The sequence below is a fragment of the Alligator mississippiensis genome, chromosome 10 (assembly GCF_030867095.1).
Source record: "Alligator mississippiensis isolate rAllMis1 chromosome 10, rAllMis1, whole genome shotgun sequence".
Lineage (NCBI taxonomy): Eukaryota > Metazoa > Chordata > Crocodylia > Alligatoridae > Alligator > Alligator mississippiensis.
The window spans coordinates 9,197,590-9,213,877 of NC_081833.1; the positions used below are offsets into that span (position 1 = coordinate 9,197,590).

At 40.8% G+C, this 16,288-nt stretch overlaps 1 protein-coding gene across 7 annotated transcripts in view; it reads right to left on the reverse strand.

The window, feature by feature from the left end:
• Positions 1-201: 201 nt before the first annotated feature.
• RIMBP2 (RIMS binding protein 2) overlaps positions 202-16,288 on the reverse strand; it is a 294,528-nt gene continuing 278,441 nt past the window's right edge. For 5 of the 7 annotated variants that reach the window (XM_059713432.1, XM_059713433.1, XM_019486666.2 and 2 more), the window contains 7 exons: positions 13,156-13,340; positions 11,627-11,795; positions 8,862-8,927; positions 7,328-7,431; positions 5,339-5,410; positions 4,173-4,307; positions 202-1,789 (listed from right to left, as the gene is read on the reverse strand). In XM_059713432.1, the coding sequence (XP_059569415.1) occupies positions 1,601-1,789; positions 4,173-4,307; positions 5,339-5,410; positions 7,328-7,431; positions 8,862-8,927; positions 11,627-11,795; positions 13,156-13,340 (920 nt within the window). In that variant the 3' untranslated portion in view covers positions 202-1,600. Of the gene's footprint in view, positions 3,584-4,172; positions 4,308-5,338; positions 5,411-7,327; positions 7,432-8,861; positions 8,928-11,626; positions 11,796-13,155; positions 13,341-16,288 lie in introns of all 7 variants that reach the window. The other 2 variants (XM_059713435.1, XM_059713434.1) reach the window with 2 other exon arrangements.

Sequence of the window (16,288 nt, forward strand, 5' to 3'; positions counted from 1 at the left end):
TGGAAATAATATGGAGCAATCAGCAAACTACGTTCCTTTTTAATATTGGACTATATCCTGCTTCTAATTGTAATTATTCATCCTACATACATATGTATGCATGTATGTACGTACATACATCCGTGTGTGTTGAGAAATTGCAATTAGGAGTTTAGTTAATATATGTGGAGGGAGAAGATTTAAAAAATGGACAAAGCAAGCTGCATTTTACAAAATATCAAATTTATTTTTTTATATAAAATATTTTACACATGAACAACTGTACACATGCACACACCCACACAATACTTTACCACAAATTTAGGCCAGTAATTTTTTTTTTTTTAATTTCATAAATCTAGCACACAATAGTATCTTACAATAATTTACATAATTCTTTGAAGACACAATGGGGAAAGCTTTGATCATTCATTTATAAACCTTCCATAAATTACAAAAGAAAGGCAGTCTGAAAAGTATGTATAAACAGTAAAAACAATTTACAAATGGACAAGAATTACAAAATAGTAACAGCCAATGTTACTGCCAGTAACTTGTAAGATGGCTTAAATCAAGAAACGCCAATATTGAAGTTAGTGTTTTGAGATATTTCTAATCAATTAATTGTTAGAGCTTTTTAACTGGCTACAGTTTTGTGTATGTAACACAGCTTTTCACTGCTGAGCCTAATACATGCATTTCATCCTGATCCTGACATCAGTAAAGATGAAAAATGATTTTTTTTTTAAACTGAAAACTGCACTTCCACAAACAAGACCACATGGGGGACAAAGATTATTTTTATTTTCTGGCAGTTTACTGAAACTTTTACACTAGTCATGCCAGGAGCTCTAAAACATTTTGAATGATTAAAACTGTGTGCATTTTCTGAGTACTTTTATGCAGTATCTGGCTTTTGTACACTGATTATGGAGACTAAAGGAACTTATACAAATATTTTAAAAATGCATCTTGCACAACATTTTCAGACTCCCAGGAGTTACATCAGACATTAAATGGAGTCAGCAACACATTACGTGATCTTGAATTACCATGTCTCAGAGGATGAAGACAGTTGAATACACAGTACATACAAAGTATACGCTGTATATTTAGTCGACAGTACAAATCATTGTGCATTAATAAGGCAAACATCAAGGCGGATTAAACTAGGAGTTTCAAGACCATTTTAAAAAGATAAATACTGGGTATTGTGGGGTGATCTCTTTGAATAAGGATTAGAGGATTTTCTTTTTTCCCCCCATTCTTATGATCAAAGAAGAATCAATGCAGAGATTTATCCAATGGAGTTATAGGTGTGGAGTTGACTTCAAATAAAAAGATGTTATCCTTCTGTTCTTAATTCCCCAAAATCTGTCCCTTTTTTTGACGAAAAAAGCACATTGGCAACATTTTGAGCTTTAGTAGCAACAAATCCACTTCCTTTTTTTTTCTTGCTGTTTGATTAAGCAATTCACATGATTCTACTGATGTCAGAAAGGGTTAAAAAATACAAAGGTTCTGTAAAGATGTACTGCATAGTCATGAAAGCCCTAGTTTTGAAGTTTAAAAAAAAAATACATAGACTGGAAGCTTTACAAGTTGTCCAGAAGTACATGAATCATTTCACTGCACCCAGCTTTTTCAGCAGTTTCTTGCCTTTGGAAAGCAGCCCCTTTTTCTTTTTCGAGGCTATTTCCCTGCCTCTCCCGGGGCTACCAGAACCCATAGATGACGGAGGTGACCCAGAATGGAGATGGACTGTGGGGGATGGTGCTCTCCTTGATGTACCTGTATTCTCAGGAGGAACCTATTAGGTATATTGTTATAGTTTATTGAATAGTTGAAAGCTATTCATCATCAAGAAAGTTGGTAACATCACTTTTTGTCCCAATACCCACTTAAAAAAAGGTCTGCTTGATTTGTTCCTTCAGTAGTTTAATATGCCATCCAGAAATAATGGAAAATACATAAGTACAGCTTCCCACACATGCAATTGTGAGAAAAGGTGTAGACATTAGAAAATACACGTTTGACTGGGACCTTAAATTAATTACACGTTTTTGTGTTTGTTTTTCAAACAATGATCTGGGGGACTGCCATTTTACCATCGTTCTGGCAAAAAATCACAAAAGTTTTGTATGTCAGTACTCAAGATGACGGTGAGTACAAGAATGACGAGACACTTGTAGCTATGGAATTTAAACAGTGGGTTAAGTACTATAAACCAGCAATCTATATAAGCCAAACAGTTCCAGAAGATATGTGCAAACTATATATGATCACCTATTTTTTTTTATGTCCTTTAAATGCCTTTTCTTTAAAGTTGGTTAACCTACTGTATATACATATTTAAGATGGCACACTGGTTGAAAGAAAAAAAAAGCTAAAATGAACCTTAATTGCAATCAAAGAAAGCTTAAAGACCCTGATTGCTTGGCATGTGTGCTGCAGCTATATGATTGCCAGGTGAAGATGAACACTTGTACAATACTTAGAATATGACAGCATTCCTAAATATTTTAAACAGAGCTATTTTAATCATCAAAAGCACTTCAATGAAAATGCTACAACTATTTATACTCAATCTATTGCAACTACTTTTCCCCGCTAACAAAATGTGGTACTGTATGCTGTTTTTGTAGTAGAAATCATGCCTCAGGGACACCTAATATCTTGAATTCCCATTAAGATGTTAACATGTTAGCGATTTGCTGTCTTGTACAACAGTGAATTAAGCAAAAGGGCTTCAAGCCTACTTTGATTTTAAATCAAGGTCTAATTCTAATGAAAAACAACTTGGTAAAGCACCCCAACGTACACCTGAAGATACCATATATTTAGTCTAATGCATTCATTAGGTGAGCTGCAATGTTTCATATTGACACTTATTGCATTGGTAAACCAAGCTACTACTAGAGTGTTTCACAAATGTTTGCACTGTCTCTGGATAAAACTAGCATATGCAGGGGTGCATGGTTTCAGAATTCTTGAAGTCATAGGCAAACTGGGGTATAATCGATCGTGGAAAACACATTTTTTAAGGCAGAAAGTTTGAGGTTAATGAGTTTCAGAACCAACTATACCCTTGTAAACTACAATACTGATCTGCTTACAACTCACTTGCTCATTCTTTAAGGGTGGTGGGTTTTGTGCTTTTTTTTCTTTATCTACAGACTTTGAATTTGGATATCCCAGATTGGCTAACAATGCAATATGCAGCTTCCGTTCGTAGCGTAATTGGACACTAAACTCCTCTTTCAATGTAAACAGAAACATTTAGCTCATGAAGAAATATGTTCCAAATGTTGACCTTCATAAAGTGAACCCTAATTAGAAGGAAACCCTTGGTTATAATTTCAAAGGATTTCTTTGTCTCTTGGAAGTAAGCTAATTTTCAAATACACACAGTAAGTGCCTGTATTCTGTTACATTAGGGCCAATGATTTTGGAGACATATTTCTTTTTTCCACAGTTAAGTTTCAAGACTGTTGCATTAGATACTGTCAGGTAGCTTTAATTGATATCTTTATTGGTATCTTCAGTTGCTCACTTACGTGAAGGCTACATTGCCTTATTAAGGTGTGAAATGAACACTCTTCTTCTGTTTCCAAGCAGATGAGCAAAGAAATAAAAATATATATAAAAATATATAATATATAAAAATATTGCAGTGATGAAACAAACCAAAAATGATTCACTCTAAATATGAATAATATTTCATAAAGGATAAGATTTGGGCAGCTAACTCATGTTGGGAAGACAAATCTTAAAAAAGGTTAAAGGAAATTATTGTTAATCAGCTATTCTTTACATTTCGTATTTGAGTAAATGTTTGTCCCACTCCTTCCCCATCCCCTACTGCTTGTGTTTTCACCTGGGTATTGTGTATAGTATGTAGAGTTTGAAGTTTGAGACTGAGCACTTTCACTAGAAATAGCTGAAGAAATTAAAGTTACAATTGAAAGATTCTGGTGAATGATTTTTTTTTTTTTAATTTAGGTCTGTAATTTCTAAGTGTTTATGGCAGACTAGTGGAAGGATAAGTGAACTCTTTCAATAATTTAAAATTAAGATTACCTAAAATGGAGAAATGAGTTTTAAAATGTGAAAAAATAAAATCGAAACAAAATAAGAGATGATACTGTATGGAAAAATTGAAAAGATTATTTCTTTTTAATGCAATTGCTTACCCTTTTTGCTTTTGTACGCATTGGTGCATCTTGAGCGTATCGTGATGGTGCATCAGAAAGATAGACTTCTACATCATCAGGCACTTCTTCAAGAAAGTTTGAAGGAACGAGCCCCTTCTGTCCATTCAGTTCACCCTATGGCATAGTAAAAATTGAACTGGTTTATGCTTTTAAATAAATCAATGCACAAATCTTCTGAAGTAGGGAAACATTACTTTTCTCAATTAAAAAACAATTACTTTTTCTCAATTAAAAATGAGAAAGTGAGGTAGAGACACAGTAACACAGTACCTTGTCCAAGATCACATGAGAAATCTGACTGAAGCCAGCACAGAGTTCAAATTTTGTGGTTCCCCAAGTCTGTGCTTCAACAGCAAAGGCTATCCATAGTAGGCATTTTATATATATCGTATTAGTACTACAACCTATTATACATCAGGTACCTATCATTCAAGTGCCATCTGTGGGCATGATGTGTTCAGGGAATCATAGAAGATTAGGGTTGGATGGGACCTCAGGGGGTCACATCTAGTCCAACCCCCTGCTCAAAGCAGGACCAGCCCCAACTACATCATCCCAGCCAAGGCTTTGTCTAGCCGGGTCTTAAAAGTCTCCAAGGATGGAGCTTACACCACCTCTCTGGGTAACCTGTTCCAGTGCTTTACTACCTTCCTAGTGAGAGTGTTTTTTTCCTAATATCTAACCTAAACTTCTCTTGCTGCAACTTGAAACCATTGCTCCTTGTTCTGTCATCTGCCACCACTGAGGACAGTCCAGCTCCATCTTTGTAACCTCCTTCAGGTAGCTGAAGGCTGCTATTAAATCCCCTCTCAATCTTCTCTTCTCCACACTAAATAAGCCCAGTGCCCTCAGCCTCTCTTCAGAAGTCATTTGCCCCAGCCATCTAGCCATCACTTTAGCCACAGACACGCCTGGACATATCTACATCGACAAGGCATGACCAGCAGTAGCTGGTTATGTGTTATCAAGGGGCGCAGTTAATGGACTGGCACCGTAGCAAACTTTCAAGATGGAAATGTGACCTGAAAACCTTCCAGATGTTATTTTATGACTCGTCGTATGAAACCACTCTTTCAGGTACTACGTGAGACGGTAAGAAATGCTTCTGGGTGTCGTTTAAAACGATCAAATGAAAGGAAACTTACATAGTAAAATCCATCTTCATCAATTTCCCCAAATACTGTAATAATATCTCCTGTACAGAACGTTAGCTCAGCCTGTGGAAAGAGGGAAGTATGAGTGGTCATGGTGTGTTACTGTGCAGGTCAGATTTAATAAAGCCCATACCGGTTTCCTTATTTTGTAGCGTTGTCTCTACCATTTTTTTTTCTTTTACGTTCAGCAGTGGAAAAGGTTCAGTGTCTTTGTGCTCTTTACCACCTGTTGCATTAATGGCAAACTGCATATTTTTTCTAAGTTAGTTATTGGACAACTGGGTGGCTTGGGGTGTTGAAATTATGGGAAGAAAAATATTCATCTGAAGAAAGCAGAAATGTCCTTTTTCTAAATGACCCCAGGAATTTCTTGACCAAGTCTGAACTAGCTCTGACTGCCACACTCCTTGTACGGAGAATCCCGGAAGGAAATCTCAAGGAGGATCGCCTTCGTGGAGTGCCGACCCTGCTGTGTTTCAAGGGGTAGGTAGGACAAGCAGGAGGCCCATGATCTGCGGCCAGTGCCCGGTGACATCTCTGCTGGAGACCTGCTACCAGGGACTCTCCCTGGTTGCAACATCCCCCCTCCCCAGTCCCTTTACCCTCCAAGGAGAATAGTGTGCGACACCTCTAGGCACTCCCCATGCAGTAGGAGGGAGGACTGGTGTGTGGCCACCTCAGTCCTTGCACACACTTCTTTGCAGGGAGCTCGTTTCAGGGCAGCGCTGCTGAAGAGGGAGATTCACATGCAAAACAGGACAATATGAGGCCTTTCCATAAAAGCCTTACAGCAGGCTTGTCCAACGCGCGGCCCGCCAAGCCATTTTATCTGGCCCGTGGCAGTGGCGGTGCTACCGCCGCAGAGCACAGAGCCACAGTGGCGGCGTGGAGTGCGGAGCCGCAGCGGCCAGAGCCAGCCGGCAGCGAGGGGAGGGGACATCGCTTCCTGATGTGATACTACTTCCTGTGACGTCTTTGAATATGGCTCGCTGGCCCACTGGGTGATAAAATGTTTGTGATCTGGCCCCACATTCAAGAAGGTTGGACACCCCTGCCTTACAGTCTTGGCCACTTGTCGCCTTGTCTCTCACACATTGCAGTTTTAGATGCAGAACTGAGTCCGTGACCGAAAAGGTAAACTCTGCTGCAGATAAAAATTCATCAGATACAAAACTTGTCTCAAATAGAGTAGGTGGAAATGTGTTATGCCATAAAAAATAAAAATCACGGACTACTTTAGGCTGTGTTGCTTTCCACAACGCTTCACAAAGCCTGCTGTCCCTAGCACGATGCGTTTGGTCTCAGAAAGGTTGAGTTGATCCTGCTATTCCTAAGATGCTAAATTCTCTCAACAATGGTTGGTTAGAAAGCTAAAACGTTGCTCATGTCAAGCTGGAGGAGATGCCAGGTAACGCTGAATGTAACACGACACGTGGCTGCACTGCCTGCCTTCCTCACTGATTTGAAAATGCCTGTGGACGGGCACGAGGGCAGAGGGAAGAGGGTCTTAACTGCATAAGATAGATACCATTGTGAGGGGCATGGTATAGACAAGGCAGAAGGAGGGCTTAGAAAGCTCCACCTGTAAACACGAAAAAACGGGTGCCTTCGGGACGCAAGGCCATTTGAGGTTTGTAACCTCCGCGTTCAAAATTAATTGCTGTGCTTCAGACTACCTGTTTTTTAGTGCGAGCCGGGATGCTTCTGAAAACTAATCCATACTCTAGGAAACACTCAAGGTAGACAGGGAATAAATATTTCCACTCTCACTCTAGCAAATGCGTATTCCCATCATCTGAAACTCATTATATTGTTTCTTTTGGTAGGTCTGTTAAATACACCCATATGATTTCATTGCATTCCTAAATCGTTAGATAATGTGCTGAGCAGACCTGTGCGACTCCTGAGTGGGATGTTCAAGAGCATGTCTGAACCACTAAAAACAAAACAGTTGCATTTGTTTGTGATTGAAATCAATACCTCTACATCAACGTTAGGAGAACTTTCTCGTGGGTCATAGTCATATAGTGCCACCATCCTCCTTGTCGACACCGAATGTTGCCTGCCACTCCGTCTGTTCCTTTCTGTTCCAATCACAGGGAGGAGAAGAGGAGGAAAGCTATCAAAGTTACTTTGAAAAACAGCACAGCACAACTTCTCCACCCTCCTCACCCCCTCCACCCCACGTCCATCCCATTGTTAATTCCTCAACTCTTGTAATAAGCAACTTGGAATCTCTCTCTTGCAAACTGGACAGGAGACCAAAAGGACATCAAATCTCTTAACACAGCCATAGGCTCCAAAATAAAATACACTTCCAAAGCAGCTCTTAACCTCTTAGCTGTTGGGTTGATCCTACTATTCCTAAAATGCTAAATTCTCTCAACAGTGGTTGGTTAGAAAGCTAACAGGTTGATCATTTGAAGCAGACAGTGTCTTAGTTGGAAGAATGAGGTGCTACCAGGCGTTTAGACAACAGATGTTCAGAGTTTTACCCTGTTTCTCTTCATTCAGACTCTCACTATATTCTTTGCCTCTCTCCCCCTACCTGAATTCAGTAGGATTGTTGTGCCTGATGTTAGACTTCCCCTTCTCGTCAGGGTGTGAGGTTGAGAAATGAACGTTTTCTCAACCGGCTCATGGCAAAAGTGGGTTTGGTCTGTTTTGTTTTTTGGGTTTTTTTATCAGTTCTGTAAATGGGTTTGAATATGTTCAATCCTACATGACTACAGAAACCCATTTTCCAATTTTCAGTAAGGTTATAAGTTTCTTTGGCAGATGGTGGAAGGAAAGAGGTAAAACTTACAGTTTCTAGAAACCAGGTGAAATGTTTGTTGACTGACATTAAACATTTACAGGGCAGCCGGTGAAGGGCTTAGTTTTAGAACTGGATGAGAGCACCATGAGTCTTGCAGATGATGCCGTAGCAAGAGAAACATGCTTGTTAGTTTGACTGGCAACAGGTGTTGAGGGCCGTCTGATGAGCTAGTGAACGGCAGTATGCAGTGTGATACTGGACATTTGGGATTAGGAGCAGCTTCAGGACTACCGCTCTGGTGGGCCGGGAGAACTGTAGGATCGGGTAAGGAAGGGAAGGAAGGGATACTGCATATTTGGAGACGTGTGAAGCATGCGCTCTAGCTTTCACACACCCGTTAGCTGGTAATGAAGCGTTCAGCCAGCAGAGATTGCTTGTTTTCCCTAGTGCATGGGTGCGTGCTATAGACCCAGGGACCAGTGAAAGGGTTTTATAGAAAGAGAAGGAGAGGTCCAAAATGAAAGGATGGATCGTTGCAAATTTAGGACCCAGCCCCCACCCGGCAGCATGGACCAACTCCTATCCTTGGAGAACTGATTGCCCCCTTTGCTGGGAGACAAGAGAACGCCCATTCTTAAGCACTAAGGGCCCCTCTGCTTCCAAAGGAGATCAAAGGCATAAAAAGTAAATCTAGACAGCTCAAAGCATTTCAGCTCATTTACATCTTGAATCAAGTTATTGTTTCTTAGCACAGACCTCTTTTAGACTTTCTGGATCTGCGGTGTACAGAGCGTGTGCTCTCTTTGAAACGGTCACAGTTGACTTCAGGAAAGGAATGCATACAAATAAAAGAAGAGGAAAAGATATGAAGCTATTCAAAGTTCTTCATTTTTAAGGATTTAATGTGGGCAAAGGATTAAGAAAATATAGTAATGTGATCCCAGCACACAAAGTGCCTGACACTAAGACTAAAGACTCGGTGACTAGCAGCATAAGGCGGGCTGGCAATTTTAGGACCCAGTCCTGCCAACAGATACACAGGGGCAGACTCCGTGCGACACGCCACGTGACAGCACAGGTCCAAGCCTGGGAATCTGTTTTGATGTTCCAGCATTATCTGTATGTAATTTAAAATTAAGCCAAACTCTTGGTAATGCTTGATCTCTAGAGTGCTGGGTGTGTTTTCTTTGAAGTGTAGCTAGATTTTTTTGTATCCAGATCTAAAAGAGAAGAAATTTCATTTGCTTTGACAGTGTAAAACTATTTAAAGGTGAACTGCTAGGGGGTTGCTAGCCACGAGACCTTTCTAAAAGACTTCAGAATGAGAAAAATTATATCTAAGGATATAAACTAGGAGGATATTTTAACACAAATTATCTTTCTCATGAAAAGTCTGAGGTGCAGACTTCTTGGTTTCTCTGCTACCATGGGTAACATTATCCAGAGCATCTTACCAAAAAAAAAAAAAAATGCTCATTGGGTCTTACAGAAATACCTTGCTGGGCAACACCCCAAGAATAGCCAAATTTTTCAAATCTTGGGGCCTAAATTAGATGTCTAAGTCTGAAGTAAGCTGCCTCCTGTTCACAAGTGTTCGGGGCCCACAAATCTTACTGAGGTCAGTAGTTAAACATGGCTTCTTGGGTAATTTTTATCAGAAGCAGCTAATTGACTCAAAGCATAGTATAAGTCCTGTATTTAAAAGTGACTGAAGGCCAGATGTACAAGTGCATCTGCTGCATCTTTAGGTGTCTAAATACATAGTGACAAGAGAAACTAACCCGCCATCGAGGGAAGTAGGCATCTAACTTAGGTCTAGCATGCCAAGGTGCTTTTGCAAATCCCATTTGGCACCTATATAATACACCTGGCACGTGGGGTACATGCAGATATTACATGTAGATTGATTTAACTGGGGTTAGGGTCGATTTAAGTGCTCAACTGTGAATACATTCAGAGAGTTGAGATCTGGCCAAAAATGGCTGGCCTGATCTAAATTAGTCCACCTAAGGAGGTGCTCTACTACGTAGATCAGGCTAATCCGTACTCCATGTAACCGAATGTGTGTGCATGCTTGGAGCGCAGCCCTGGGGCTAGGAAAGCTCAGCTTCACCCCAGCCACCAACCCTCCCCCCTCCCCATCACCCCAACCCTGACCAGGCTATGTTTAGCCCTCCAACTCCCTTAATCCCAGACAGACAACACTCCTCCCCAATCCCACCAACACCCTTCCCCAAAATCCACCAACCCTCTCGTGGACCTGCTACTCCACCTCTCCTCCCCTGCCTCTGATTCTGCCTGCCCCTTCCCCAACTTACTTAAATCATTTTTTTGGTGCAGCGCCTAGCACCGGCGAATGCGTGCAGAAGTGGGAACCTGATCTATGATCCTGCGGCTTAAAGCGAGCCGCGTGCTCTTAGATCGGGTCCCGGAAATGTCTGCATGTGTCCCTACGCTCTTAGGAACAGCCAATGTTTCCTACTTATTTTAGGTGTTTTTATAATTTTACACTAGAAGCTGAATTTTGGCCACCCATATTTGCTTTTAGCCGTGATTCGTTCTCTCGGTTTCTTTACATGCCTTAAGTCCTCTAGCTCTGGCAGTCAAACTAGGGTTGTTAAACTTAGATTTCACCATTCCTAAGATTTAGTAATTGCTCTGTTTTCTTGAAAACGGTTAGCGTATTTTCAATCCAGCCAAACAATTTTGGATCGTTTTTTTTTGAAGCAACCACGTTCACAGTTCACTTTTAAATAGGACTGAACCAACGTCAGCCCTTTACAATCTCTGGTTGATTATTAACACTGACATTTTAAAATTTGAGCTTGCTTTCCCTGCCCTGCAAATATACTATATACCACTACATTGTTGTTTTTTTTAAAAGACATGTATAACATCTCTTTCTGTTTTGAACCAATCATTTTAAATGTGTGGTTCAATGCTATACAGAAATGGATCTGATTGAACTGCAGGGTTTGAGGATTTTGGTATCTTTTAAAACCTTTTGAATCTGTAGGATTAACCTAGATAATGTCACGCATAACCCTTTGCCACCATCCCTTTAAATTTATGGTAAAGTAGGATAATGTAGAAGAGTAAAAAGAACAACAAACAAGTGATTCTTTTTATGTTTTCCAGCAGTGAGCGTATTTATCAAGCATCTCAGCCCTGCATACTCCAAAGCAGAGGGATCTTGTTCTGTGTCTAGAAATCTTTCAGAGGATCAAAGATTTGGGAGGGAAAGAAAAGGGGAAAAGGAGGGGAAGAGGGAGAGAGAGTGCGTGGTGCTGAAAATAGGACTCTTCATTCGAGACACTGAGAGTGAAAAGAGCTTAAAACATTCTGATTTTTCTCGTTTTCTTAACGAAGATACTGACACAGAATCTATCCCATAGTGTAGTAGATGGCTGTACGATTTAGATGCGTTTGCCATATATTTAAAAAAAAAAAAAAAAAAGCCAAAGCAGGTACAGCCAAGTTAACAGTGCCAAACCAATGAAGCCACATGTATTTTCCCTTACCTATTTTCTCAACTGGTGTATTCAGAGGAAGAAATCCTTGTTTCAGAAGCTGATCCATCATCTCCTCGTCATCTGCTTGGATTTCAGAGACCATATTACATGGAATAAGGCCAATTCTTGTACAGGTTTCCCCCCGGTAGAATCCATCGGCATCTTTATCTCCATAAACCTAGTAGTAGTTAACGAATAATGATTACGGTCAGGCTATATTTGAGCCTTTGGATGAACTTAGCTCTTCAATCACAGAATTGATCTTTGGCTACTCTGACAAAGTGACAGCACTGTTTTTTGGGCTTCTTTAGGTCAATCTAAATTGCGGCTTCAGTTGGGTATGGAGAAATCTGGTGGGTTTTTTTAGCAAAAAAGTATGATAAAAGCTTTCCCCATGTATATTCGTAAGTATCACTGCTTATAAGGGTAGGTCCCATGCTCAGTAATAAGCATTTGCAGATGCAGACCAAAATGTTGTTTTAAAATTAATTAGACTTGATCAAGAGAAAGGTGTGTGTGAAATCTATATGAAACGCATCTATATGAAACATGCATGCACCTTTGTTAATCAATGGAATTTATTTAGTTTAAAAATTATGAGGCTTCATTTATGAAAACAGATACGTCCAAAATAAGTAACATCTGATACTAAAATACAAGCCAATGAAGCTTCAGACCAGATACTTTTTGCATGAGAATTCAGTACTGCGTGATACAACATAATATTTCTGTCTTTGCATTTGTAAAAATGAAGGCAGTATGAACAGCAGGGGCTGCTATGGGCAAACATTTCTGTGGGCGATCTTTTACTAGACCAACTGCATGGTTGGGATAGTTGTAGACCAGCTTTTAAAGGCAGGGCTTTCTTCTCCAAAGCTACAAATAAGCAGACTAGATCAAAGAACATATGCCTTTAAGATATTTCCAGGACCATACTACTGACTGATTTGGTCTATTTTTCTTGTCCAAAGGCAGAAGATACTATTAGTTGTTTAGGTATGTATATATATTTTCTTTTTTAAACCCATAGATCCTGTTGAAAGATGGTCTCTGGAACTAGCCCTGGAGCCTTGCAAGTTATCTACAAGGGGCTTGTTTTTGTTGTTGGATTAGCTAAATGCCTAATCTTTGGTCCCTGTTTAGGGTTAGATGCAAGACAGGTGCTCTTACGCTGGGTTGGAGCATTTATGAGCGCATGCAGAAGTGAAGATCCAAGTGCTGGGCAACTTAAAAGTCAAAGTGAGGTGCTTATGGAGTTGAAGGACTTCCAGGGTTGGAAGTTTTCAGGATCACTGTTTTGGACTAGGATACCCAAGTCTAACACTGAATTTGGCCCTATCGTTCTAAGTTACTCTCGGCAATTTTACCTAGTACCTAATTATCTTTTAAGCCACAAGTACTAGGCATGAGTTCTGGGCTGTATGATAACGTCAATGCACGTGGCTCTTAGAAAAAAGTCAATAACCCTGCAAAAGAAGAGTGGACCTGCTTGTGAAATTAGACTTTTTTTTTCTGTTTTCCTTGCTTTTAGATCCCACCTTAATTATCTGTCCTTCTTTAAATGGCAGCTCTTCTTCTGCAGCATCAGGATTGGGGGACATGGTCAGTGGATCGTAGTCAAAGAGAGCAACAAATATTCGAGTAGAAATGTCCTCTGCGCAAGGATCTGTCTCTGATTCTTCATAAATATCTGGAGAAAGACGGTCCCGGCTGCCGTAGCCATCTGTGGGAGTAAATTAATAGAGGAGAAACAATTCAGCACTTCAAGGGAGCGTCATTTTCCAACTTGCTCCAATTTAGGTTTCAAGGTTGTTCCTTTATCTCTGACAGATCTTTTTAAAAACTGCAATGTGTTTCCTACCAGGTGTTTTCCATAAGCGACTTGTATTTTTCTTAGCGCATTTGGCCTCATGAGGAGAGCATGCATTCAATCTGGAAGCTTTTTTCTCCCCTGGCACCATGCTGACATTCACGTGTGTGTGTGAATATAGCACAGCTAAGCAAGTAGCAAGTTCTCTTCTCTTTTCTAGTGGTTGCTATCAATCAAGAAATGAAGCATGTAATGACAAGATCATGACAATTTTGTCAGGCTGTGTCTTCACTGGAAAAATTACCATGCTTAGGACCGAACCCATTCTAATGCCGCTGCTGCTTCTTTGCACGGACACAGGGAAATGCCCGGCCACGTTAAGGAACCATGTTTTAAGTACTTACCGTCCCCATTTAAAACATGGTTATTCTTCTGTCCACACAGGGAAGAAGAAACTGTGCTGGGACTCAACAGGGCCTGAAACATATTTTATCTTATTTTTCAAGTGTTCACACCTTGAATCCATCCCCACTAGGGTTGGGACTGTGTTTGCCGTAACTTTTGTTTCAAGACGGCCGTAGTTATTAGGGCCCTCGTGCAGTTTTTCTGAACAAGCACAAACCAATTGTGTTGGAGCCCACTGAAACCTGGTAGATACAACCGTGTTTAACCATAGTATGGATTATTTAGGATACTGATCTGAGCTCCATTTGGGTGAAAGGATCCGCTGTAGGATTCAAACCAATTAGGACCAAAACAAAGGGAAAAGGCATGCATTTGCCTTTGTTCACGGTGTGGTGAGGCATCAGAAGGACCTTCAAGTGATCTGGAAAGTGCATTTAGATCCAGCAATGCACGGAAGCATATTTCATTGTATGCTTCAGTCCCTCCCTAGGCCAAGATGCCAAAAGCAATAGCTAATGCTTTCTAGATGCTTTTAGGTTTGAGCGCTTGCAGAGGACAGGAGCTCAGCACTTTCTGAACAGACAGCCCACTTTAAGCTGTGCCAAAATGGGCACCCAAAACCAAGTATCCAAAACCACTAGCCCAGCACACCTTTACTTTTAAAGCATGTGCTTAAGTCTCACTGATTTCACTGGGAGTCAATCACACATCTAGGTCCCCGCTGAATCAGCGCTTCGGCTGTATCACAGACTTGCCAGATGATTCACAATTATAAGATGGGCATTTAGGGAGAATTTTGATGAATTCAGTATTTTCACGTCCAATATATTTTCTGTTATAATAATAGCTTGCACATTTAAAGGTTACCTAATTTTATGGAAATCATTAACAAAATTATTTAGTATGAAGTTTTTTTTATTTTAATCTCCCCCTCCCCCTTTACCTCCTCCTAATTCAGATTCCCACCCACAGCTTAATTTTAAAAAATATTTAAGAGGGGCACAGCATCAAGGGAATGGCTACTGATACATGGGTCCAGAGCACTAGAAAGTGGGTGAACAGAGAAATGCAGAACAAATGCAGCCAGCGGGTGGTAGTGGAGGAGGGCAAGGGAGATGTCCAGCCAGGAAGCCTTGTAGCGGCACAAAGCACAGGAAGGAAATGGGACAAGGACAAACTGTGGGATAGAAAGCAATGGGACAGAAGGCAATGGGGACTATTCTCCCCCTTGGTTGCAATCAGTTTTTATTCCTGCTATCAGATGAGTTTGGAAATACAGAACAGTGGTGTGGGGCGTGATTGTTTTTATTTTTATTTTTTCCTTTTTTTTTTCCTTCTGAATATTGACAACCTTATCTTTTCTAATGAGATGAGCTGGAGCTGGCGGCCAGCCTTAAGTGGCAGAATTTGACTCAAGTCAATGAGAGTTAACGTTAAGCATGGTATGTGTGCCGAATTCATCCTGCCTACAGGAATTCTGCAGCGATGGCGTAATTCAGCGTGGGCACACACTGGCCAGCGAGACCGCAGATCTCTTGTGACCAGCCCAATTTCCATATATGCATATGCTGGCCAAAGATTTTATTTATGTCCATAAATATGTAAATGGGCGTAGCTCCACTGAAGTCACTGGAACGACGCTGGCTGAAGTCACTTGGTGATCCGGGTCCCTATATTCAGAGAGGTTTGCTTTCACACTTAACACTTCATATCGATTTAAACCTTCGTTCTCTTTAGTGTCATTCAGTGGCTGAACACAAAACTTAATGCCACTTTCCCAGCTTTATAACTGACCTAGGCCACTTTATGTGACCATTACTAAAAACTTGAACTCATTGTGCAACCAGCTATGAAAAGCTGAGTGCAGTTGATTATGCAGCCGCTTCTATGTCGATAAAGCAGCAAACAGCCAAACGCTATCAAATGGGGGGGGGGGGGGGTGAGATGATTAGAACTTGACAGACATCAATTAGAACTAATTGAGATTATATAGAGAAGTTCACTTAACATTTAGTTTACAAAGGGCCTGATCAAAAGTCTCATGTAGTCAATGGAAAGGCTCTGGATCAGCCCCAAGCCGAATCAATAAATCAGGAGGAACGTTTGGCAGTGCTTCTTCCCGGTATGGGTAGTTTGCTGGTGACGTGCTGTCCCATTCGCACGCTTTAGTTCTGTATTTATGAATCAAGTTGCTATGTGGTCATTTTGACCAGTGGGTGTTCAGCAGCTGTACGCATTAGGCGTTAACTGGTGTTCAACAGCCATGGGGGAGTAACGGGGTAGCTTCACAGAAGTTCATGCAATGCAGTGTGCTTTGACGTGTCTCAGTACGGAAAGCTAGCTGCACGATAGTTATCAGAGTGGACGACTAAGGGCTATTCCTCCCTTCTGGCTAAGCTGAGCTGAACAAACTTACCTGGCAGCAGAGCCAACAGCACTTAAGAGTTAGCTTCCCT